Below are 25,669 nucleotides of genomic sequence, written 5' to 3' on the forward strand. Positions count from 1 at the left end.
TCTGGTCTTCAAAATGGAAATACTTTTATTGTATTTTATTAATAGAGTAATACACCTTTATTTGGAAATAGGAAGTCTAGGGGGGTGCCTGCCTTGCTCAGGGTCTTGATCTTGGTGTCGTGAATCTGAGTGCCACATTGGGCATAGAGTTTACTTTGAAAGTTTTTAAATTTATTTTAAAAATTAAAATAAAGGGGCACGTGGGTGGCTCAGTCAGTTAAGTGTCTGACCCTTAATTTCGGCTCAGGTCAGGATCTCACGGTTTGTGAGTTCAAGGTGGGCCCCCCCCCAACCCCCCCATTGGGCTCTGCACTAATAGCTTGGGATCCTCTCTCCCTCTCTCTTTGCCCCTCTCCAGCTTGTGTTTGTGCGCTTGCATTCTCTCTCTCTCTCTCTCTCTCTCTCTCTCTCAATGTAAACTTACAAACATAAATCAAAATGGGAAATCTAAACAGTATGTAACAGGTTATCTAGGGATTTGTAGTTCTTAACAGTTTCACGTTTACTCCTCTGTATGTCAGTCTTTCTCGCATATAGTGTGCTTGTGCCATACTGGTATCACGTGAACACGTATAGCAAATGGTTTATGCCATTCTTGACCTGGGTTTCTTACTCTTTCATTTTAATTAACAGCAATATCTTCATTTCAAAATTCAGGCAACACAGATAAAGGCAAATTCCCCTCAGAACCACCTCCAGCCTAGGCGTAAAAGGAGGCGAACGCTTTTATTAGTATGGTGTTTGTCTTCGCATACCTTTTACTGTGCCTTACCTGCATACTGAGAAGCAAAATGAATGATTTTGTTTGGACTCTGTCCACGTATATGATACTATTCTGAAAGGATTTTCGCCGTTTGCGGTGTCTACTCAAGTGTGACATAGGGTTTTGTGTTTTTTTTAATGTCCTCGTGTAAACTCTTGTTTGTTTGAACTGTTGCATAATATTGCATAGTATGGATGAATCCTAACCATTTTTTCTTTTAAAGAATTTTAGGTTGTTTGATCATATATAATTTTTCTAAATGATTCTGAAGCAGCTTTCTATAAATCATATGTATGTATACATACACACACACACATGTTTCTTAAAATACTATAGAGCAGAATTTCTGGACCTAGGTTTTTATTCATTTCAAATTGTGTTAGTTATAGCTATAATATCCTCCAAAAGAGGCTTTACTACTTCCATTCTCACCATCAGTGCTTGCTCTCCTACATTCTTTTCAGTTCTTGCTGTTACTATATTTTTAAATTTTTTTAATGTTTATTTTATTTTTGAGAGGGAGAGAGAGAGAGAGAGAGAGCACACACGCATGAGTGGGGGAGGGGCAGAAAGAGAGGGAGACACAGAACCTGAAGCAGGCTGCGCAGAGCCCGATGTGGGGCTCGAGCCCACGAACGGCGAGGTCATGACCTGAGCTGAAGTCAGTCGCTTAACCGATCAGCCACCCAGGCGCCCCTCGCTATTGTTACTATTTTTAAAATTTGCCTATCAAATGGATGAAAAATATCTCATCCTTTTAAGAGCATCTCTGCTGTCTAATAAGGTTGATCAAGATGTTTGGTTATTTGTATTTCCTTTCCTATGGATTGCATTCTGGCATCCTTCGCCAACTTTTTGGTTATTCCACTTTGTTGTTTTTGATAGTTCTCTTTCCATATTCTGGTTATCAATCTATTGTCTATTAAATATATGTTACATAAGCCTGACTTCAAGGCCATATGAAAGATTTTATTGGCAGTTTTATTAACAGGCAAACTAAGATTTTCGAAATACTGTAATGACTCTCAAGTAAAGAGCTGTTGAGGGTGGCTCTTACGTGCCTTTCTGTTTAGTTTTCTTTATCCTTACCCAGGAATATAAAAGCAAGTAGCCAGATGATTGTGAAGTAACTCTGGGCAGTCAAACCACATAGAGTTAAAAACCTGTAGGATTATTATGTGGCACTGGGCCCTGCAATCTGCCTCAAAAGCTCATGAGAGGAATTTGGCCTTTTGTTGTTATGCTGCAGAATGGCTGGAAAGAAATAAGGTTTTGTTGCAAACGGACTTTTCTACACTTAACAACATTTCAACACAGTCTATTCTGCCAAACATGAATCTTTTAAAAACCCATATACAAGTAATGATACAACCTTGACTTCACTAGCTGTAAGCCTTCTGGACCACTCCAAACTGACGTATCAGTACTGATTTCGTGGGTAGGGAACAACAGCAGGAACCAGTGCTGGATAGATCACGCCTCTCCTGTACCTTTGAATATTCTGTGCTAGAATTGGGTGATACGAATCACTGAAAGAAAGCAGCGCTTTGACTCACTGGCAAAAGGGCCACACTGTTTTCTAGGCGCAGTGATAATGGGGAAAACAAAGAGTCTGTAGGGAGAAGAAGTAAGTTACAAGGGATAAAAGATTGGACATTCGGCAAGATAGGCAGTAGCAGGGGGTACTAAGATCGAAAATCTTAGCCTTCTTGAAACAGACTCCATTTACCCGTCTGGGTGCAAGGGCTTGGGCCACAGTAGCAGCATATCCTCCAGCATGATGTTGCTAATGAACCCGAATCTTCAAGAAAAGGCTTACATCTTTTTTTTTTTTTTTTTTTTTTTTTGTACATGTAGAATGTATAGTTGAGGGGCGCCTGGGTGGCTCAGTCGGTTAAGCGGCTGACTTCGGCTCAGGTCATGATCTCGCGGTCCATGAGTTCGAGCCCCGCGTCGGGCTCTGTGCTGACAGCTCAGAGCCTGGAGCCTGTTCATTCTTTGTCTCTCTCTGTCTCAAAAATAAACGTTAAAAAAAAATAAAATAAAATAAAAAATAAAAAGAATGTATAGTTGATGTTCTCGACAGCTAATATGACCAACTGAAGTGCTCATGGAAATTTACCCAACATGGTTTTTATAATGGGTATAAATAAACCTGAATTTGAGCCTCATTTATTATATACCTGATATTATGATTATCATGAAATATGTTTTTAATTTTATTAATAACGAGTGATGGTTTAAATTGTGTTTGCCCCTTCATTGAACTATCAAAGGTCTTAAAGTTTTTATGGGCTTCTTTAAAGAAAAGGGTGTAAGACTTCAAGTAGGCTTTTTAACTAGTGAGTTAATGCCTACCTAGAAATTCTAAGAGACTTTATCAAATTTCGTTTCTTTTCAACTTTATATAAGATGGACTTTATTTTTTATAAATAAAATTGTTAACAATTTAAAATTAACTGTGCTGCTGAAAACATAGCATCATTATGTGAATATTAAAATTTGGCCGTTTCATTTTGAAGCACTTGGAGTTTTAATTTCTAGTCATTTTACTGAAAGTTTCTGTTTTAGTTCAAATTGAATATGGGGCGCCTGGGTGGCTCAGTCGGTTGAGCGCCGACTTCGGCTCAGGTCACGATCTCGCGGTCCGTGAGTTCGAGCCCCGCATCGGGCCCCTGTGCTGACAGCTCAGAGCCCGGAGCCTGTTTCAGATTCTGTGTCTCCCTCTCTCTGACCCTCCCCCGTTCATGCTCTGTCTCTCTCTGTCTCAAAAATAAATAAACGTTAAAAAAAAAAATAAAAAATAAATAAAAAAATAAATAAATTGAATATATTTTAAATGTTTACCATTTGATTATTTTTACTTCTGAAGACTTGTCATTTTCTTTAACTATGAGAAATCTTGTATTATTTTCTTTTGGTAAGTTTCTCCCCTTCATTAGCTTTAGTCTCTCCTTATGGAATTGTCAACCCGTCAGATATATGTTGAACCTCCTGTGTTGATTCACTGCCCTTATTTTGTCTCCTCTATTAAGTTTTATGGCTTTCTCTTTTACTTTGTATTCTAGGAGAAAGTCTCCTTGACTTTCTCATCTAATCCTTCTATTAAATTTTAATTTTAACAAATAAAAGTTAATATGGCTAAACCTTTTCCCCTTTTCTGGTGGTTCCATTTTTACAGGTGTGTGTGTGTGTGTGTGTGTGTGTGTGCGTGCACACGTGCACGTAGGCACACACATTGTGTGTGTAAACATGCACACTTACATATAAAATATTGAGCTTTCTGAGTTGGGCGTGGGAAGAGCTAAATGATGAAATCATTTCATAGATTTTCAGTGGTTCCTTGCAAATCGTTCCTGTATTTGCTGGCTTAGAGATTGTCACTCCTGTCATTCTACAAGGTGGGTTAGATGAGTTCTCATTGCTGTTTCATTCTGCTTCTGAGAATTATGAGTTGCAGCTTTACTGTGGTTTTATTCTTCAAAAACTTTCTATCTTTTAATTTGCATTTTATAAGAATTTGTTGCTCTCTTTCGGGTGCTGATTTCACATACTTTGCCCTGCCTCATTTTCTGTGGTCTTATGATGGTGCTTATAATTTTATTAGGGTTCCATCACAGGCTTTTAAAATTTTTTTTTTTCAATGTTTATTTATTTTTGGGACAGAGAGAGACAGAGCATGAACGGGGGAGGGGCAGAGAGAGAGGGAGACACAGAATCGGAAACAGGCTCCAGGCTCTGAGCCATCAGCCCAGAGCCTGACGCGGGGCTCGAACTCACGGACCGCGAGATCGTGACCTGGCTGAAGTCGGACGCATAACCGACTGCGCCACCCAGGCGCCCCTATCACAGGCTTTTAAACAAGAGAGCAAAGTGATTCAAATTACCATAGTTCTTTTAAGGAAGTATTTCAAACATGCCTAAAAATAGAGAATGTTGTGCCAAACCTCCATTGCCGCCTACTATCCTGCTTCAAGAAATTATCAATACATAACCAATCTTTATTCATCTGTATCCCTCCTATCATCCCCTAGCCTTATCTCTCATGCTGGCCTGGGGTATGTGTGTGGACACGCATGCATACACGCGCGCGCACACACACACACAGTAACGTGTCTTTTTAAAAGACAATTAGAGTACTTTAGAAAAGACAGGTTTTGTTTGTTACCGGTAAATACTTCATTGACAACCAATTTTCACATCTAAAAAGTTAACCCTTAGTGTCAAATATTCAGTGTTCAGATTTTACTCAGTTGCTTCCTAAATATCTTTTTACAGTTTGAATATGGATTCAAACAAGGTTCACCATTGTAATTGGTTGATATATCACTTAAGGCTCTATTCATCTACAGCAGTTGTCTCACTTTTTCTTCTCTTGCCACTTTTTTGTTGAACAAGAAAACATCTATCAGGTAAAGTTTTCCCACCTGCCAGATTTTGATGATTACATTGCCATGTTGGTTTTATGTTACGGTTTTTTAAGGTTTTTATAGCCCCTTTATTTCCTAAAAATTGAAAATTCTGCTAATGGTTTGATCAGAATCAGGTCTAATTTTTTGGTTTGTTTTTTTGTGGGGGGTTGACACATCTTGGGGGGGGCGGGGACATGAGTGAGTGGCAGAGAGAGAGAGAGAGAATCCCATGAAGGGCAGAGAGGGAAGGGGGGGGAAGAGAGCGAGCAAGCGAGCGTGAGAGCGTGGTTCATCCAGTTTGGGTTGGACTTACCCGATGCAGGGCTCAAGCTCATGAACCACGGGTGAGATCATAACCTGAGCCGAAGTCAGATGCTTAACTGACTGAGCCACCCAGGTGCCACTGGACACATATTTTTATAGATGGTATTGTGAATTTTGTCAGAAGCTGTCCAGTGCCTGATTGTCTTTTTGTGTGTGTGGTACTAAATATACAGCAGTGGGTTTAGGTGTTACCAGCCTGATCTATTCTTAAAAGTTCCCCACCAGCCTTTCACTTAACAGTTTCAGCAGCCACCGGTCCAAATTACGTTTTTAGATGATCTTATTGTTTACTTTGGGGTTTGGAAAGTTAAGAATGGAATCAGGCAAACCAGTTAAGAAGTTGTTGCAGCAGTATAGGCAGAGATGATACTGGTCTGGTCTTAGATTAGAAGGGGCAGCAGAAATAAAGAGAAACAGGTGAATTTGAGATATAACTTGGAGTTATGTACAAGAACTGTTGATAAAGGAAGGCAGAGAACTCGGAATGGGGCTCCTATATTGTGAGCTTGAGCAGCTAAGTAGATGGTGATTTCATTTACTGGGATAGAAGTAGACTTCAGGACAACAGGTTTGGAGATGGTGTTGGTGTTAAGGTATATATGTCAAGTTAGAGATGCCTTTGAGATATCCATGGGGGAGATGTTTAGTAGGGCGGCTGAATATCTAAGTCTGGTATTCAGAGATGGTATAGGCTAGAGACAAATAGCTCAGGGTTGTCAGCATATAGAAGGTGTTTTAAACTATTGAGAATGGATGAAGGCATTTAGAAAGTGTGTAAGCTGGAGAGAAGGAAGATACTCAACATTTAGTGATTGGATAAAGGAGGAAGAGACTGAGCTAGCGGGACCTGTGAGGTCAGAGGAAAGCCAAGGAAAGTATTCTATTGTAAAAGCACAATTGGGGGGGGGGGGGCACCTGGGTGGCTTGGTCCGTTGAGCGACCGACTTCAGCTCAGGTCATGATCTCCCAGCTTGTGGGTTCGAGCCCCACATCGAGCTCTGTGCTGACACCTCAGCCTGGAGCCTGCTTCGGATTCTGTGTCTCCTTCTCGCTCTCTGCCCCTCCCCCGCTCACGCTTTGTCTCTGTTTCTCAAAAATAAATAAATGTAAAAAATAAATTTTAAAAAAGCACAATGGGGAATGCAAATGATTAAACATGTTTGAGTTTGAGAAACCTGTAGTACCATCTTATAGTGATTATTGTTTCCTAATCTCAGTTACTAATTTAGCTGTTCAATATGACCATGGTCATTGTTAGATAGGTAAGAGGGTAAGACTATTCAGGAATCCAAAGTCTTCCTGCTCATTGTTTTAATTAGAATAAGGAAGGATATAGCTTCAAGAGAAAAGAGGAACTTTGGTATAAGAAACTAATATGAAACACTGTATTTGTGCATGAAAATGGTGGCATTGTGGGTTTTTCCTGAACTGGTTGGTTTCCTGAAGAAAAGCCACACAAAGTGAATTTTTTTTTTTTTTTTTAACATTTATTTACTTTTGGGACAGAGAGAGACAGAGCATGAACGGGGGAGGGGCAGAGAGAGAGGGAGACACAGAATCGGAAACAGGCTCCAGGCTCTGAGCCATCAGCCCAGAGCCTGACGCGGGGCTCGAACTCCCGGACCGCGAGATTGTGACCTGGCTGAAGTCGGACGCTTAACCGACTGCGCCACCCAGGCACCCCAGAGTGAATTTTTTTAATGGAGATACGGTATAGGATTTTGGCTTGATCTTCTGTTTGTCATGCAAGGATGGAGCAGTTTTTCATCCTTTAGTGAATTCAGAGGCAGGAATTTCAGGTGTTGGAATACATGCACCCATAAAAGTGAAGTGGAAAGTTTGAATAGCCATTTGAATACATGGCTTTCCTTAGAAGGGAAAAAGAAAAAAAAGGAAGGAATCTGATAATGGTAATATAAATTTACAATTTCTTATCTGAAACGTTGGGGACCAGCTATGTTTTGGAATTCTGCATATGTCGGATTTTAGAAAAGCAACGATCATAAACCATTGTATCATACAAAAACGCCAGCTGTGTCCTGGGCTGTACCTCGTAGTCAAGCATATTAATATTTTTGCAGTTAAGTATATGCAAATTCACAATGAGTAAAATAAAGACAAAAAAATAGCTTCATGTCAGTTCACATGTTGTGCCATAAACTGAGTTCAAATCAGCTTAGATTTTGCTACCAAATGAATTTAAAAAGAAAAAACAATTTAAAGAGTTAATAACCTATTCTCCAACTATTCCAAAAAAATAGAAGAGGAAGGAAAGCTTCCAAATCTGTTCTAAGAGGCCAGCATTACCCTGATACTAAAACCCAGATAAGGACCTACAAAAAAAGAGAACTACAGGCCAACATCTCTGATTCACATAGATGCAAAAATCCTCAACAAAATGTTAGCAAATCAGATTCAGCAGTAAATTAAAAATCATTCACATGATCAAGTGGGATTTATTCCTGGGATGTAAGAGTAGTTCAGTATTCACAAATCAGTCAACGTGTACATCACATCAACAAGAAAGAGGTCAAAAACCATATGATCATTTCAATAGGCACAGAAAAAGCATTTGACAAAGTGCAACATCCATTTCTCATAAAACTCTCGACAAAGTAGGTTTAGAAGGAACATACCTCAATATAATAAAGGGCATATATGAAAAACTCACCCCTAACATCGTCGTCAGTGGTCAAAAACAGAGCTTTCCCCCAAAACTCTGGAACAAGACAAGGATGTCCACTCTCACCACTTTTAGTCAACATAGTACTGGCAGTCCAAGAAAAAGAGGTAAAAGGCATGCAGACTGGTAAGGAAAAAGTCAACTTTCACTGTTTGCAGATGACATCATATTATATATAGAAAACCTGAAAGACTCCATAACACTGCTAAAACTGGTAAGTGAATTCAGTAAGGTCACAGGATACAAAATCAATGTACAGAAATCCGTTGCATTTCCATACACTAAAAATGAAGCAGCAAGAAAAGAAATTAAGAAAACAACCCCATTTACAGTTGCACCAGAAATAATAAAGTATCTAGGAATAAACTAAGACAAAAGGCCTGTACAGTGAAAACTATAGAACAGTGATGGAAGAAAGTGAAGATGGCACAAATGGAAAGATAGTCCATGCTCGTGGATTGGAAGAACAGATACTAAAACATGTATACTACCCCAAACCATGTACACACTTAATGCAATCCCTATCAAAATACCAACTGCATTTTTCACAGAAGGTGAACAAACCATCCTAAAATTGGTATGGAACCACAAAAAACCCTTAATAGCTAAAGCAGTCTTGGAAAAGAAGACCAGAACTTGAGGTACCACAGTCTCGGATTTTAAGATCTACTACGAAGCTGTAGTGATAAATAAACTGTGGTACTGGTACAGAAATAGACACATGAATGAGTGGAACAGATTAGAGAGCCCACCGACTCTTGATTTCGGCTCAGGTCACGATCTCACTCACAGTCATGAGAATTGAGCCCTGCATTGGGCTCTGCACTGGGCATGGAACATGCTTAAGATCCTTTCCCTCTCAATCTGCCCCTCCCCTGCACTCGTGCTCTCTGTCTCAGTCTCCGTCTCTCTCTCAAAAAAACAAAACAAAAAACAAACAAAACCAGAAGTCCATGATTATATAGTCCGTTAATTCTTGATGAAGGAGGCAAGTAAATGCAGTGGGAAAAAGACCATCTCCCCAACAAATGATGTTGGGATAACTAGACAGCTACATGCAAAAGAATGAAACTGGACCACTTTCATATACCATGCACAAAAATCCACTCGAATGGAATAAGGACCTAAATGTGAGACCTGAAACCATAAAAATCCTAGAAAAGCACAGGCAGGAATTTCTCTGACATTGGCCATAGCAGCTTTTTTCTCAGTATGTTTCCTAAGGCGAGGAAAACAAAAGCAAAAATAAACTATTGGGACTACACCAAAATGAGGTTTCTGCAGAGCTAAGGTAACAGCTAAAGCTAAAAGGCAACCGACAGAATGGGAGAATATATTTGCAAAAGACATATCCGATAAAGGATTAGTATCTGAAGTATGTAAAGAACTAATACAACTCATCACCAAAAAAACACAAATAATTTAATTAAAAATGGGCAGAAGAGGTGAGCAGACGTTTCTCCAAAGAAAATACCCAAATGGCCAACAGATACGTGAAAAGATGCTCAACCTCCTCATCAGGAAAATGGAAATCAAAACCACAATGAAATATCTCCTCATACCTGTCAAAATGGTTAAAATCAAAAACACAAGAAACAACAGGTATTGGCAAGGAAGTGGAGAAAAAGAAGCCATCTTGCACTGTTGATTGGAATGCAAGCTGGTGCAGCCACTGTGGAAAACAGTATTTTTGGTTCCTTGAAAAAATGAAAAATAGATCCAGTAATTCCACTGCTGGGTATTTACCCAAAGAAGATGAAAACACTAATTCAAAAAGATACACGCACCCTTATTTTATAGCAGCGTTATTTATAATAGCCAGATTATGGAAGCAGCCAAGTGTCCAATGACAGATAAATGGATAAAGAAGATGTGGGTGTGTGTGTGTGTATAAACACGCATACATAACGAGATATTACTCAGCCATAAGAAAGAATGAACTCTTGCCATTTGCAACAGCATGGATGGATCTGGAGAATATAGTGCTAAGTGACATAAGTCAGAGAAAGACAAATGCCGTGTGATTTCAGTGCTGTGAGGAATTGAAGAAACAGGAACAAAGAAAAAACAGACAGACCGAGAAACAGACTCTTAAGTATGGAGAACGAACTGACGGTTACCAGAGGGGAGGAGGAGGATGAAATAGGTACAGGGTGTTAAAAGTGCACTTGCCGTGGTAAGCACTGAGTAACGTATAGGAGGCTTGGGTCACTATGCTGTACTCCTGAAACTGATATAACGCTGTATGTTAACTACACTGGAATTAAAAAAAACAACGCGCTGAAGCTGGACTTTTAGAACTTCCTGGCTTTCAGGCATTGCAGTTAAGGGATTGTGGGCCTGTAATCTCTCCGTGCTTGCTGAGAACAGCACCCTGGTGTTAGATGAAGGCAACAAAAGGTAGAGCCTTATTCTGCTTGGGCTGCTTTTTATTTCTGCCTACCTGTCCTCTCCCCCACCCTTCCTCCTCCTCCCTTCCCTCCCCTTCTTCATTCTATTATCATCTCTTCTTCCCCCCCCCCCCATCTATTATCCCTATCTTTTTCTTCTGCTCTTACCACTACTCTTTTTCTCTCATTTTCCATTTCAATCCTACACATACCCACTGCAACCTGCTACTTTATTAGTTTTTATCTTCTAGTACTTTTAAATTCTTCCTCTTGATGATGTTCGGCACTAAACTATACCAGTGTCTTTTTGGAGTGAGAGCAAAGGTGTCAAAGTAATCATGCTTTCTGTAGTTCATCCTTTTTTATTTATTCAGTAAATAGCAAAGCACCTACTATATGTAGCCCAGGTGATTGTTTCTTTTTGATTTATCTTCTAGTTCAGTTGAGCTGTGTCTAATCTGTCATGCCTGCCCACTGAGTTTAAATTTCAGTTATTGTATTTTTATTTCTAGAAGTTCTGTTTGGTTGCTTTTAAAAATCTGTCACTTTTTAAACTTCCTAAAAGATCCCTGAAATTATTTTCAGGCTGTTCTAATAAAGCTTTCAAGTATAGGCATTTTATGGTCTGTGCTTGACAATGTTAGGATTTTTAGTGGATCTGGTCCTATTGTCTGTTTCTGCTTATTCTTGCTCATGGTGTCTTGTTTCCTGCCATGCCAAGTGACCTTTCGAAAATTATTTGTGCGCATAATGTGAGGCGAGAGACTTTATTCCAGGAAAATTTTGCATTTGCCTTGGCTGTTGCTTGGGAGTAGGAGTACTCCCAATGTGAGCCAACTAAGTTTGAGGGCTGGAGAGTCTTGACGGTCTAAGCGATTCACCTTAATGAAGTACTCCCTTTGATTTACTTCTCTATTGCTCTCCTCTGAGAGTCATTGGAACAGAATAAAAGACTATAAGAAGATGAGGGCTTACTTATCATTCACTTTAACCTTGAGAGTATAGTCATTTGGTAAACCAGCTTTTGATGGGAAGAGTCTCCTATTAGAATCTGTATCTTTTTTATGTGGATTTTCAAATTCTATTTCCTTTGCCCCCAAGGCTTCAAAATAGAAATTCATATGTACTGGTTTTGTCCTTTATTTCGTATGATTTTGTCAGATACTTAGTTGTTAAGAAGATTTTTTTCTCAAGTATCTATTCAGTGTTTATAGTTGTTTGCCTTCGGAATTGTGTTTCAATAACCTGGAGACTGAAGGTCTTCCTACTATGAGAAGGGTCATTCTAAGCATTGTTCCACATTTGGAGTTATAGCAGTGGACAAAATGGACAACTTCTTATTCTAATCATAACACATTTCAGTGGGGGGAGTCAGATAATAAAATATATAGGTGGTAAGTGCTAAGGAGAGAAATAAAATAGGAAGGTAGGGATAGATTGGTAGTGTCAGGATGTTGGCAAGTTTATAATTTTAGGATCCGAGAAGAGCTCATTGAGAAGGCGATAGAATAAAGATCTGAAGGAGGTGAGTAGACAGGGTGGCTCTGCAGGGAAGAGCATTCGAGGCAGAGGGAACCAGTGCAGAGGCCTTCCTATGAGTCTTGGCAAGGAGACCGGTGGGGCTGGTTTGGAGAAGAAGCTGGAGGGCAGTGAGTAGGATCACATTGGAGAGAACCACGTCGTATCTAAGATCTCCCAGGTTTTGGAGCACTGATACTGATAGACCTTCTTATGGAGACCCAAGAGGGTTTCGAGCAGTGATGTGGTATGATTTTGTTCAGTTCAGGACATTATGTTGAGAATAAGCTCTGAAAGGGCAGAGGGGTGAAGTAGGAGTAATGGAGTAGGAGTAATGGAGTTATGGCATAAACAGGACAACATTTCTGCCCACTTCCAGTCCAACTTCTAGTTCACTCTTAAAAGCATCTATTGTTTCTGGAGGTGATAAGTGCTAGGAAGAAATAGAACTGGTTTGGTCTGAATATTTTCAGTTAAGAAAATATTTTTAAGCGTAGAATATTTATAATTTCCATATAAATTACAAAACATTTTTAATTTGGGGACTTGTGATGATGGATTCATTTCATGAATTCTTTTAGCTTACAGTCAAGAAAAGGTATAACATTTTTGGAAGTGGTAAAAAAAAAAAAAATTCCCCTCTGTAGATACGTCCTTTTTTGCTTTATGTATTTGAAGCTATGTTACTGGGTCCATAAAAATTTAGAGTTCTGATTTTTCCCCCCCCTTTGGATTGATCCCTTTATCCTTACTAAAAGTCTCTACCTCTAGTAATGCTTCTTCAAACTGCCTTGTTTGAAATTAGAGTAGCTATATCAACTTTCTGATGATTGGTATTTGCCATAGTCTGTCATTTTACCTTTAACTTTTATGTGGCTTTGTAAAGTATACCTTGTACAAGCAACCTATTTTTAAAAATGCAGTATTGTTCATTTATTTTTAAGGTAGTTCCTGATATATTTGGTTTCATTTTTGCCACTTTATCTTTTTTTTCTATTTCATCCACTTGTTTTAATCGTTTTTTAATCTCCTTTCCTGCTGCTTTTCAATTATTTAGATTCTTAAATTTTTCTTGTATTGGTTTATCTATGTATACATTTACTCTTATTCTAGTGGTTACCCTAGCAGGGATCGGCAAATTCACTTGCAGGCCACATCTAGCCATCCTCCTGTTGTACATAAAATTCTATTGAAACGCAGCCACACCTATGTGTTTACATATCATGTATCACTGTTTTGGCACCACAATAGCATAAGTGTTGTGTAGCTGCACAGAGAGATTCATGTATGGTTTACAAAGCCTAAAATATTTACCATGTAACCCTTTATAGAAAAAGTTTGCCAACTCCTGGTTCTTAAACTTGACCATGCATCATAGTCACTGGGAGGGCCCCCATCTCCAGAGTGTCTGATTCATTAGATTTCAGTTGGGGCCAGAGAATTTGCATTTTTAAGAAATTGCCAGGTGATGCTCAGCTGCCGGTCTCTACCACTGTCCTAGAGGTTATAATGTGCATCTTTGACTTATTCAGTAAAAAATAAATGTGTATACTACTCCCACAACAATGCTTAAAAGCCCAAAGCCTCTTTAACTTTGTTTGCTTACCTCTTAAGAGCGCTATTTCATAATCATCTCAAGCTGGTAACAACTCAAAAGTCCATCAACAGTAGAATGGATATCACCAAATTGTGGTGTGTTTATACCCTGGAAAACTATAAGCAATGAAAATGATTCTCCCAAATAGTGTATTGAGTGAAAAGAAGCTAGCTTCTCGTATGATTCCTTCTAGAGAAGGCTCAAGAATGGGTAGAGCTGACAGTGCGGCTGTGAGTCAAGACTAGCGTTGGTAGGAGATTGTGACTTCGGGGAGGTTAGTGAGGGTGTGTATAGGGTGCTGATAATGATCTCCTGGTCTGGAGACTGGTTACACTGCATGTCTGCTTTGTGAAAATTCACCGAACTGCAGACTTACAATTTATATACTTTTGTTTACCTTATTTTTGATTAAAAAAAGTTAAAATTTAGGGACGCCTGGGTGGCTCAGTTGGTTGAGCATCTGACTTCGGCTCAGGTCATGATCTCATGGCTCGTGAGTTCGAGCCCCACGTTGGGCTCTGTGCTGACAGCTCAGAACCTGGAACCTGCTTCGGATTCTGTGTCCGTCTCTCTCTCTCTGCTCCTCCCTCGCTCATGCTCTGTCTCTCTTTCTCTCTCTCAAGAATAAATAAGACATTAAAAAAAATTTTTTTTAAGTTAAAATTTAATTTCCCAATAGTTTGAGAAAATTAAGAGTTAAAATTTTTTTAAGTGGTAAGAGACATTTACTCTCTTCGATTCTTGTGTTTGTAGGAACAGAACACTGTTTCCATGGGAACTTGTGGCTACTCAGTGTTTTAGTACCTGTCTTTCTATAGATTTGTGTGTCTCCTCTGTCTCTCTTGGCTACATTTTCTTTTACATGGTGGTGGTAAAATAAAGTTTTTTGGGCATCATATTAGTGTTTTTTACAGAGCAGTCAGTATAGAGCATAGGTTTTAACTTATCCAGACTGGCTCTCTAATAGTGTTATGCTAAAAAAGAAAAAAATATATCTATCTTTTAACTTGAAGATAGTATTTTCAGTTTAGTTTTTTCTTACAAATTATGCTATTAAAAAAAAAACTTGATGGAATGAAATGTGGCTTTATAGTGGTTTGTCTGTTTGATTTTCTTTTTTCCAGATAAATTCAACAGTCTCACCACTTGTCTGGTGTATTTTCTTTAAAATATATTTAATAGTTGAAGTACCCCTCTGTAGTAATGATTTCATTCTAGTTGCTTTGGGTATTTGCATAGGTGAGGGGAACAAGTTGAAAGGAAAAGATTCTGACCCATTATTGATCTGAAGCCTGTGGTAAATCTGCTGTTCTGCCTCGCCCATCTTGTTTGTCGTGGTTGGTTTGTGCAGGGTCCTAGAGAAGACCGTCTTCGCAGACAAGTGAAGTGCATACAGCTTGTGATGGGGGGGGGGGGGGGGGGCGCGGTTCATATTATACAAGGAGATGATACTAGTGTGGTCATTAATAAATATTCTAAAAGGAGCTGTGGGTAGAATATTTTAGAATCATTTATGAAAACAGATTGTTCAGTTTGGTTTCTGTGGCCTAAATAAATAGCAGAATTGTGAGATCAGAGAGTTAATTATGCACAGAAATGAGCACTGTGATATTCCATGTTTTACTGATGCAATAATAAGCACCCCAGCAGAATGAAAATTGCATGAAACCTTATGTTGTATTTGCATAAATTTTCTTATGAATTGAATAGGAGAAAAGAAATTCAGGTTTAGAAACCTTTGTATTGAAAGCCTCTGAAATTTAGGTAAAGAATAAGGATTGCAGCTGCATAGATAATTTTTTAAATACATGGAGAATTTTTACCTTTCATCTGGCAGTAGCTGCCATAAGATGATGTCACCTTGCAGCTGATTGGCTGTTACAGCACCTAGGGCAGGGAGGAGAAAGAAAAATGCCGGCACAAACCTCAGTGGTGGTTCTGTGGTTGTTTCTGTCTATTTTTGATAGAATCTTTGATTAGTACCAGATCTACTGTATTTGGCCATGTGAACCATTGGGAGCATCCTAGGGTGAGGGAAATTCAGCGCTTTCAGAGGAATGAGGCGACTGATTTGCAAACGGATCTGTGATTGTAAGTTGCAAAATCTGGGTGTAAGGAATAAGGCAGGGTGTGCTGGAAGATACACTATGGGAGGAGCTGGCAGAAAATGCTTACATGAGTAGCAGAAAAATGAAAAATGCTTTTCGCTATCAGGGTTAATATCTCTGGTTTTATGATTTGCCTTCATGTGTAGGTAGGAAATATGATAATATTGCAGTCAAATTGTAAATAATACTGGGCTATTTCGTATGGTGTTGGCCAGTATATAAATGCTTATGCAAAGGAGCTTTATTTTGTATTCTATCTTACAAAGTAATGATTTTATTTACAGCTTAATTTGATTTTTGAGTCTTGTGGGAAATGGAGCAAGGCGTAGTTCTCTTAAAATACATTTTTCTAATGCTTTGTGCAGATAAAAGCTTTGATGATGAAGAATCGGTGGATGGAAATAGGCCATCATCAGCTGCTTCAGCCTTCAAGGTTCCTGCACCTAAAACATCCGGAAATCCTGTCAACAGTGCGAGGAAGCCTGGTTCAGCAGGTGGCCCTAAGGTTGGAGGTAATGTAAATCCATTTCCAATCTGATGTGCATGCCTCGTGCCCTTGATGTGGACACACATACTTAGAACTTCAGAGGAATATGTTTATTCATGACTGCAGCATGGTTGCAGGTCTGGGGCGTCTCTTGCAACACACAGAAGAATGTGCTGCCTTTTCCAAAATGGTTTTAAAATGGGATCTATTGCTGTTTCCTGTGAATTAGTGTATCTTGAGTGTATTCATTTTTCAGATGCCATTTTTCAAGGGAGACATTTAGGGGAATTTTCCGATTTGGGGTTTTTTGGCTTTGTTTTTAAGGAGAGAGCAGGTTTTTCAGATTTTGGCTGTTAATTTTCAGGTGCTGTCGTTGTTAAAGAAATACTGATTTATGTAACGTTTCTATACGTTCATCTAGTAGTGAGTCTTGAATACTTCAGGGTTGAAAAAATGGTTGAAGATACTGGATATTGAATCATTTGTCACAATAGGAAATGGGTGGTGGTCAAGTGAAATTGCCTCAAAAATGGTTTCTGGATTTGATAATAATAAATAGGAAAAAACAGCTTTTATGAAGTTACAAACACATAGTACATTCTTTGATCGTATTAGAACTGCTTCTGTCATACTGCTTATCTTTTAAATTTTTTTATGGGTATTTTTTCATATTCTAATAAGAAAGCCACGAGTACTTTTCAGGTGCTACTTTCTGCCAGGTCTTTTTGGTAGATTGAATCCTATTAGAATAAGTAAATATTTAATGCTAAAAGGACATTAGCTACTTTCTCTTTTTCTTTCGTGTGTGTGTGTGTGTGTGTGTGTGTGTGTGTTATAATTTGAGAGAACAGATTGTGCCTTGTTTTTGATAACTGGTAGGAAAATCCTGATCTTCAGAATTTTGTTTTTCCCCTTTTTTCCTATAGCTTTTTTATTAAAAGTATAGAGAAAGGAAAAATAAGCTGTATATTTTGACCAGGTCCTAGAAGTTGTGTTCTCTTGACCTTTCTATACAACTAAACATTAATTTCAAGTCATGTGATATTCTCAATGCAGAAAAAATGCCATAAATATTTCATCTTAACTGTCTTTAGTGTGCCATATAACTAGCAAGAAAGATGATATATACACACACTTATATATCTGTATATAAACATATAACCTCTTTACATATACTCTTATGCATATAAATAAATAGGTAAATATTTTGAAATAGAAATGTCTTAATGATTTCTCTTGGTATTTTGGGTAATTCACACTTTAGTGTTTTAATTATTTTCTCTTTGTTATAGGAATATATTATCATCCAAATGTTAGTTATCATATCCTATTACATGACATTGTCTATCATGCATTCTTATCTCTGGTAAAAAGTATACGACAATTCTGTGATTTCTTCCTTTTGTAACATATGGCTACCTTGAATTACTTGCAAAGGGGATTTTTTTTGTCTTGATTTTTGAATTATAGATTTCTGATATATGATACAATAGTGATTTCAGGTCTTATTTAACTTAAAATGGATTAATACATGAAATGCATGGTGATAATATTTAACATTTTTGTGAATCTAAGCCATTCATTGGTTTATGATTAACTCTGCTTTTCATGTTTTATTTTCCTTAGAGGAAAATTGAGATTGTAGTTTACCTACAAAAAGCTTACTTAATTTTGATGTTAATTAAACTGATAAGATCAGAGTGTCTTGTTGTTGTTTTTAAGGAAACAGATTTCCTTTCTGCCACATCACCTTCTCTGGTTTGTAGTCCTACCAGATATGAAAATGCTAGATAGCTTTTGGGATCATAGGCATTAATCACTCATACAGATTATATCATCCATCTAAGCAGTGGCTCTTTTGATAAAAATGAGGCCGAGATCTTCATTCCTTCTTCCTTCCCCTCCTTGTCCTCTTTCTCATCCTCCTCCTTTTGGCAATTGCAGATTCATCCTGCAAATTTGTGTCCGTTGCTTTTGTTTGCCCCAGCTCATTAGGTTCACTGCCTGCTTCGCTACCTAAGAAAAGAGCTACTAGCTAGAAGATACTGATACTGCTTCCGAAACTAATATCCTTCTTGGCTCTCAATCCTTTGAAAATTTAACTTTAGATTTTCTGTTCTTGGCAGAGGCTTATTGATGTTTAGATGAATTATAGAAAGTTTTCGTAAGAGTTTAAGAACCTTTGCATTAGAAAGGACATTGGTCATATAGTTCAGTTTAGTGTTCAAGGGTAGCAGTCCCTTTCACAGTATTCCTGATAGGTGACTGTTCAACATCTGATTAAAATAACGTATGCACATTGATTACAATTTGGAATAAAACCACCTACAATACCACTATATGTGAGCATAATCAATTGATATATTATGATGAACTTTCTTCTAATTACTTTCCAATAATTTACATATATATACACTTACACACACACACACACACACACACACATTTTCTTAGGAGGAGGACAGAATTGGCACCATTCGTGATGTCCTTTTGTATACCTTTTTTTTCTTACTAGTATTTTACGTGGAGCATTTTCTCATTATCCTAATTTATTAATTGAAAACTATTCATAGCTAAATAATATCTAGGTTGCTTTCAATATTTCCTGCCGTTATAAATAATTCCATTATGCTTTTATGGGTATCTTTTAGCACATCTCTTGCAATCGTTTCCTTGGAATAAATTTCTCAAGTTTACTGAATCAAAAGATAGAGGGATTTCTCCTTTCAGTGTGGCACAGTGTCCTCCAGAAAGGTTATAAGCCAAATTCAGTTCTGAATAAATGAATTCTATTTTACATTGCATTAAATTCTCCTCCTTGTAACTTAAGCAGGGAAGATTAATTATTTGTTAACATGATACTTTGAAATACTTGAAGGTTGGGTTGTCCCTGTCTCTCTCTGTAATTATTCTGCTTTCTAGACTATACACTTTCTTTCTCATAAGTTTATATGGAATAATGAGGATTCAGTCTAAGCATTTCGTTTGCTACTTCTAGGCATATTATATACTGATAGGTATGCTTAGTTCCTATTAAAGGAATATGGTGGTGGAGGGGTATATGTATTAGTTGAATAAACCCATCACAGTCCACTGCGTTTAACAAATATTCTTTCAAGTAAGATTGCCGAGATAAAAATAAAGTGAATTTCTTTGGAATCCTTACTGAATCTACTTTTGAAGTTTTGGAGTTTAAGTTACTTCTCAGAGATATATGTCAAGATTAAAGAGATGTGTACTATTTTTAGCAAAGTATCCTATCCAGTGTTTAATCTTTAGTGTGTGTTAGTTTTTCTCTGTCCTTTGGCTCAGGGTGCCAACCTGTTTTACTCATATTGTAATCGTGTGGCCTTTAAGTCAAGGAGAATCAAACAAAGGGTCATGGGTTGCTCCATACCAGTATATTATTGCTATAGAAACCCATATTATGTGAGTGTCAGCGTTACCTTTGTGCTTAGCTAATTAGATAAAAGGATAAAACGAATTCCTTTATGTATTTTTTTTAAATGATTTCCTTTAAATAGTCCTTTTCTGAATAACATTTATAACTTCATAATAGGGATTAAGGTAGGGGTGCTTGGGTGGCTCATCCCGTTAAGGGTCCAACTTCGGCTTAGGTCGTGATCTCACAGTTCTTGAGTTCGAGTCCCACATTGGGCTCTGTGCTGACAGCTCAGAGCGTGGAGCCTGCTTCGAATTCTGTGTCTCCCTCTCTCTCTCTCTGCCCCTCCCCTGCTCATGTTCTGTCTCTTTCTCTCAAAAAGAAAACATTGGGGGCGCCTGGGTGGCTCAGTCGGTTAAGGGTCCGACTTCGGCTGAGGTCGTGATCTCACGGTTCTTGAGTTCGAGTCCCACATTGGGCTCTGTGCTGACAGCTCAGAGCCTGGAGCCGGCTTCGGATTCTGGGTCTCCTTCTCTCTCTCTGCCCCTCTCCCACGAACGCTCTGCCTCTCTTTCTCTCAAAAATAAACAAACACAAAAATTAAATAAATAATAATAAACATTGAAAAAAAATTTTTAAATAGGGGTTAAGGTAAATACGTTTTCTTTTGGGTCCATGGTTTAGAATATACTGATGGAACCTGGTTTTTTAAAATATTTGTATCTCTAGAGTACTTTAGGTAATAATTAAAAAAGAAATGTTTTCGTGTTCTCACATATATTCTCATTTAAACCTCAAACCCCGTAGAATTCCGTGCTTATTATCCCAATTTTACTGATGAGTAAACTGAGGTTTGGAGAAGTCAAGTTGCATGGTGTCATGCATCTAATAAGTGGGCAAAGCACAGAAAGCACTTTGCAGTACAGCCACCCACACTAATGTCACTGGGTAAATAAGAATTCTTCTAGATCCTTTAGCTCTAAGATTATAATCTACAGGGATGGTCACTACCTTTCAGCATCCATAACTCGGTCATTTTAAAGCTCAACTAATGCGATTCTCAGAAAAATAGAATATTTGGAAATAGGCAAACCTGAAACTTATTCTTTGTCAATAGAAATGCTTTTTAGTATTTTCTTGTTGAAATCACCCCGTACCAATTATTTGGCTGGTATTCTTTTTAATATAGAGGTTGACTTAGATGATAATGTAATTGTTATTGTTAACGACTAGTACCAGATTTTGAGGTTAGTCATTTGTTTTTGAGGCTTGTATGTAATCATCGAGACACATCATTGGCTAAATCTTTAGTTAGTTCTCAAAGTTCTGATGTTCTTTCTCACTCGCTCGTTCATTTGAGTGGACAGTATTTTCTCTCTGCTCTTTTCATCTAATATCAAAGATTCCTTTGAAATGGTTTTAACTTTTAATTCATATAATTAGATAATTACCACCATTTCAGATTCAGAAGTACTTATCATTTTGATATTTTATATTTGCTTAACTTCATTTATGTCTGACCTGAAGTTTTATTAAGAAGATCCAAATATCGATTTTCCATGCTGATCATTCCCATTTTTCCCCCTCATGCAAACAATTAAGTTTTTTTTTCTTTTAAACAGATAAAGATCATGAGAATCGGTATATATTTAATAAAACAAATCTCACAGAATTGGATGTTTAATCTTGGAATTCAAATTTTTAACGGGTAAACCTCGATATCTTGCTATTGAACTTTATATGAAATCAAATAACTTTTCTGTTTGTGTGTTTTGTTTTGTTTTGTTGTGTTTGTTTTCTTCTCTTTGATTAATGCCAAGGGAAGGTACTGAAGCAGAGTGTTTTAGCCCTTAATCTTAAAGATTATCTGGCCCAATTCAGGTGAAGAGACTGAGCCTCCTGAGAGTAAAAGGATGTATCCAAGATAAGACAGTTAGTAGCCTCTGCTTGGCCAGAGGCTTTTTCTTGGACCATCTCTGGTCATCTCCTATCCAGCACTGTGTGTGATGCATATTTCTTTTTTTTTTTTTTTAACGTTTTTTAATTTTTTTTATTTATTTTTGAGACAGAGACAGAGCATGAGCAGAGGAGGGGCAGAGAGAAGGGGAGACACAGAATCTGAAGCGGGCTCCAGGCTTGAGCTGTCAGCACAGAGCCCGACGCAGGGCTCGAACTCACAAGCCGTGAGATCATGACCGGGCGGAAGTCGGATGCTTAACCGACTGAGGCAGCCAGGCGCCCCGTGATGCATATTTCTTAGTTTTATCCCATATAGCAAGATACTGTTCTTGACATTGGGAATTTAGTGATTGGCCTGTAGCCATCATTCCATGTTAAATTACAACAAAAACCGTATCACTGATGGGTTTTTATTCGTCATAAGAAGCACTGGTGCCATCTGTCTCAGCTTTAGTCGTAAGATGAGTATGATTCAAGTAATTCAGCAGGTTTAGTTTAATAGTATCCTACCTCTCGAATCCTGTCGCTTTGCCGTAACCACTGTTGTTTGATATGTGTCCTTCTCCTTCTTACGCCACGTTCGTTTATGTAGGTGCCCGGATTACATGTTATGTTCGCCCACATTAAACACACTAGTTAGTAAACACTTTGCAACTTGACTTTTCTCACCAGACGTCCATCCTTCAGCGTCAAGAATGGCAGCGATCACATCCTTTTAATAGCCATCTAGTGTTCCACGTGATTGGCGTACCATGATGTAATAAACTGTTTCTCTGCCAGGGTCATTCGGGTTGTCTGTAGCTTTATGGCGTCACCAAGAATGCAGATCTCCGTGTACTTCCTGTATTTGCACATTCTGTTGCTGATCTGTGGAATCGATTCCTCTGCAGGTTCAATTAAAGGTTGTGTTTTTCATTTTAATAAAGACATTATTTTACCTTTTCCAGCTTTGAATGTAACAGCCTTATTAATTATTGTCATTTGGATAGGTAAAAAATGGTGTTTATTTTTTTTTTCTTTTTAATTTGCATTTTTCCATTCACCTATCCATCTGGCCAGCAGCTGGCAGATGTTTACTGAAAGCTTTTTAGCATGCTGCTACTTTTGTGATCTCCGGAAAGCAGTCGGTGAACAAAAACAAAGACCCTGCTGCCTTCCTGGAGTTTTTATTCTATTGAGGTTCAGAATATTTACATCTATTAATGAAATTAGCATATCCTCTTCTGTGAATTACATGTTGTTGTTATTTGCCCATTTTTTATTGGGCTTTTTTTCTTCTCATCCGTTTGTTACAATTTTTAAAATATTAGGCCTCTTAGTCTTTTGTTAAAAATCATAAATATTTCATCCGTATCTCCTCTGTCCATGGCATCTTTACATCAAAACTTAAAAAATTTGGGGGGCGCCTGGGTGGCTTAGTTGGTTAAACGTCTGACTTTGGCTCAGGTCGTGATCTCGTGGTTTGTGAGTTCGAGCCCTGCGTCGGGCTCTGTGGTGACAGCTTAGAGCCTGGAGCCTGCTTTGGATTCTGTGTCTCGTTTGCCCTCTGCCCCCCCCCCACTTGTGTTCTGTCTCTCTCAGTCTCTCAAAAATAAATAAATGTAAAAAAAAAAATTGTAAAAATAGTTTTAAAAAAAAACTCAGAAACTTTTTGTTGTGGTAGGTAATATATGTGTTATTTTCTTTTTGACTTCCAGATTTCCTAACCCGAATAAAAAGGACTATTATCCAGTCCCAAGGCTATGCAAATGTTTTATGCCAATTTATTCTAACACATTAATTAGGGGCGCCTGGGTGGCTCAGTCGGTTGAGCCTCCGACTTTGGCTCAGGTCATGATCTCATGGTTTGTGGGTTCGAGCCCCGTTGGGCTCAGACAGCTCAGAGCCTGGAGCCTGTGTTCCATTCCATGTCTCCATCTGTGCCCCTCCCTGGCTTGCGTGTGCTCTCTCTCAAAAATAAATAGATAAACTTACCAAAAAAATTATTATTTTACACTTAAGTTTATCAGTATATCTTGAATTTATTTTTGTATACAATGACAATTTATCTATTTTAATTTATGTTCTTATGCATGGCCAATTAATGTCTGTGCATTTAAAGAAAACATTCTTTACTTCATTGAATGAGTGCTATTGCATATATTTCAGTTAGTTTCTATAGTTTCTTTTTTCCTGATCTATATCTTGTTACTTACTCTAGCTTTTATAGTGAGTGGTTCCTCAAACTTTTTATTAAGAAAAATTTTGAGCATATATAGCAAAGTTGACATGCAGCAAACGCCCATCACCTAGATTGAATAACTAGTGTTTGCCATATTTGACTCTATATAAACTTATTCCCACACATATTCTTTTTTTTTTTTTTTTAATCTCAACAGTTGGAAACATTGTAGTGTCCAAGTTGTAGACGTTATGACATTCCAGCCATAAATATTAAATATGTTCTTCCTAAGACTTACAGGTATGCTACAGTTGTTATATGTATAATATCGTTATCATATGCGAGAATATTCTATAACGTGTATAGAACAGTCACCTTACCAATTTTTATACCCGTAACATTGATATAACTTGAAGAGTCTAGGCCAGTTGTCTTAGATTGTCTGGGTTTGTTCTAGATTCGTCTGATTTCTTTTTGATGTTATTTAACTTGTTCCTTCTAGCCATTTTAGTTTTTGTAAATTGTTAAATTATATACTCCCCTCCTTTCAAGCACTTCCATTCTGTATTCAAATTTCCTCAAGTATCCTAAGAATATTTTTTTATATCAAATATATAAATTCTATGGGCCCAGGAAGAATTTTCAGTTTCTTCATTCAAGAATGCCCTCGTTAGGGGCGCCTGGGTGGCGCAGTCGGTTAAGCGTCCGACTTCAGCCAGGTCACGATCTCGCGGTCCGTGAGTTCGAGCCCCGCGTCAGGCTCTGGGCTGATGGCTCAGAGCCTGGAGCCTGCTTCCGATTCTGTGTCTCCCTCTCTCTCTGTCCCTCCCCCGTTCATGCTCTGTCTCTCTCTGTCCCAAAAATAAAAAAAAAAAAAAAAAAAAAAAAAAGAATGCCCTCGTTATAATGAGATGCGGTGTCTTCACTAAATGATACCTGGGGGGCTTTCTATTTCTAATTCTGTGATAGCATCTCATTTCAGTAGAGCCTGTATCTTCCCTTTCTTCCTTTCCTTTATCCACAAGCTTCGAAGGGATACCTCTCCCTTTTGAGTGCTACTTACCTGGGAGTCCTGGGGGGAATCTTAGCTGAGGTCTGTTCTACCCCCACCAGGACCCTCATCCTCCATACAGCGTCCTCTGATTTTTCTCTCCAGTGAGGACTCTCAAGTCCAGTCCAGGGCTGGCCTTGGATGTTTGTTTTTCCCCATTTACTTGTGAATCAAAGTTCGAAGTGTCATTAGTCTTCTCTTAGCTGTATTATAAGTATGTGCTGTGGGTGGTTTTAGTCGCTCTTCTCTTTGGTCTTTGGTTTTTGGAGTATGTAGTTGAACGTCTGATTTGAATTTGGGGAACTACCATTTCCCACGGGATTCAAAATGTCTACTATAAGTTTTAATATTTAGTAAGAAAATACTTTTTTCTTGATAATCCATTATCTCAGCATTTTGTTGAATTTTAGGACACTATTTTATTGTTTTGTTTTTTTGAGCTTATCATCGATGTCTGGGGAGGGGCAGAAAGAGAGAGAGAAAGAGAGTGAATCCAACAGGCTCCCCATGCGGGCTTCAAGCCACAGACCATGTGATGTGATCATGACCTTAGCCAAAATCAAGAGTGGTGCTTAACGGACTGAGCCAGCCAGGTGCCCCAGAGGGTTACTATGTGAATAGTTTCTACTTGCGCCATTAATCCTAATCACTTCTTTGTCATGTATCAAAGTTTCATGTATTTTGGGGTCTCTTTTTGAAGTCTCTAATTTGTTTATTTGATTAGTTGGCCTGTTCCTGCACTAAAACCTGTCATAATTAGCTTTGTAAATCTTGATAGGTGGTAGGGCAAGTGCTTCCTCTCCCGAATTCGTTTGTCATTCCTAATGCCTTTGT

General features: G+C 38.2%; 1 protein-coding gene across 8 annotated transcripts in view; it reads left to right on the forward strand.

The window, feature by feature from the left end:
• Positions 1-25,669, forward strand: part of CLASP2 (cytoplasmic linker associated protein 2) — a 182,194-nt gene that overhangs the window by 41,737 nt on the left and 114,788 nt on the right. For all 8 annotated transcript variants that reach the window (XM_047098781.1, XM_047098785.1, XM_047098782.1 and 5 more), the window contains exon 8: positions 16,161-16,307. In XM_047098781.1, coding sequence (XP_046954737.1) covers positions 16,161-16,307 — 147 coding nt within the window. The remainder of the gene's footprint in view (positions 1-16,160; positions 16,308-25,669) is intronic.

Source organism: Lynx rufus, unplaced genomic scaffold, assembly GCF_022079265.1.
Source record: "Lynx rufus isolate CCGP_SWC_20201006 ecotype Redwood Valley unplaced genomic scaffold, mLynRuf1.p SCAF_5, whole genome shotgun sequence".
NCBI lineage: Eukaryota > Metazoa > Chordata > Mammalia > Carnivora > Felidae > Lynx > Lynx rufus.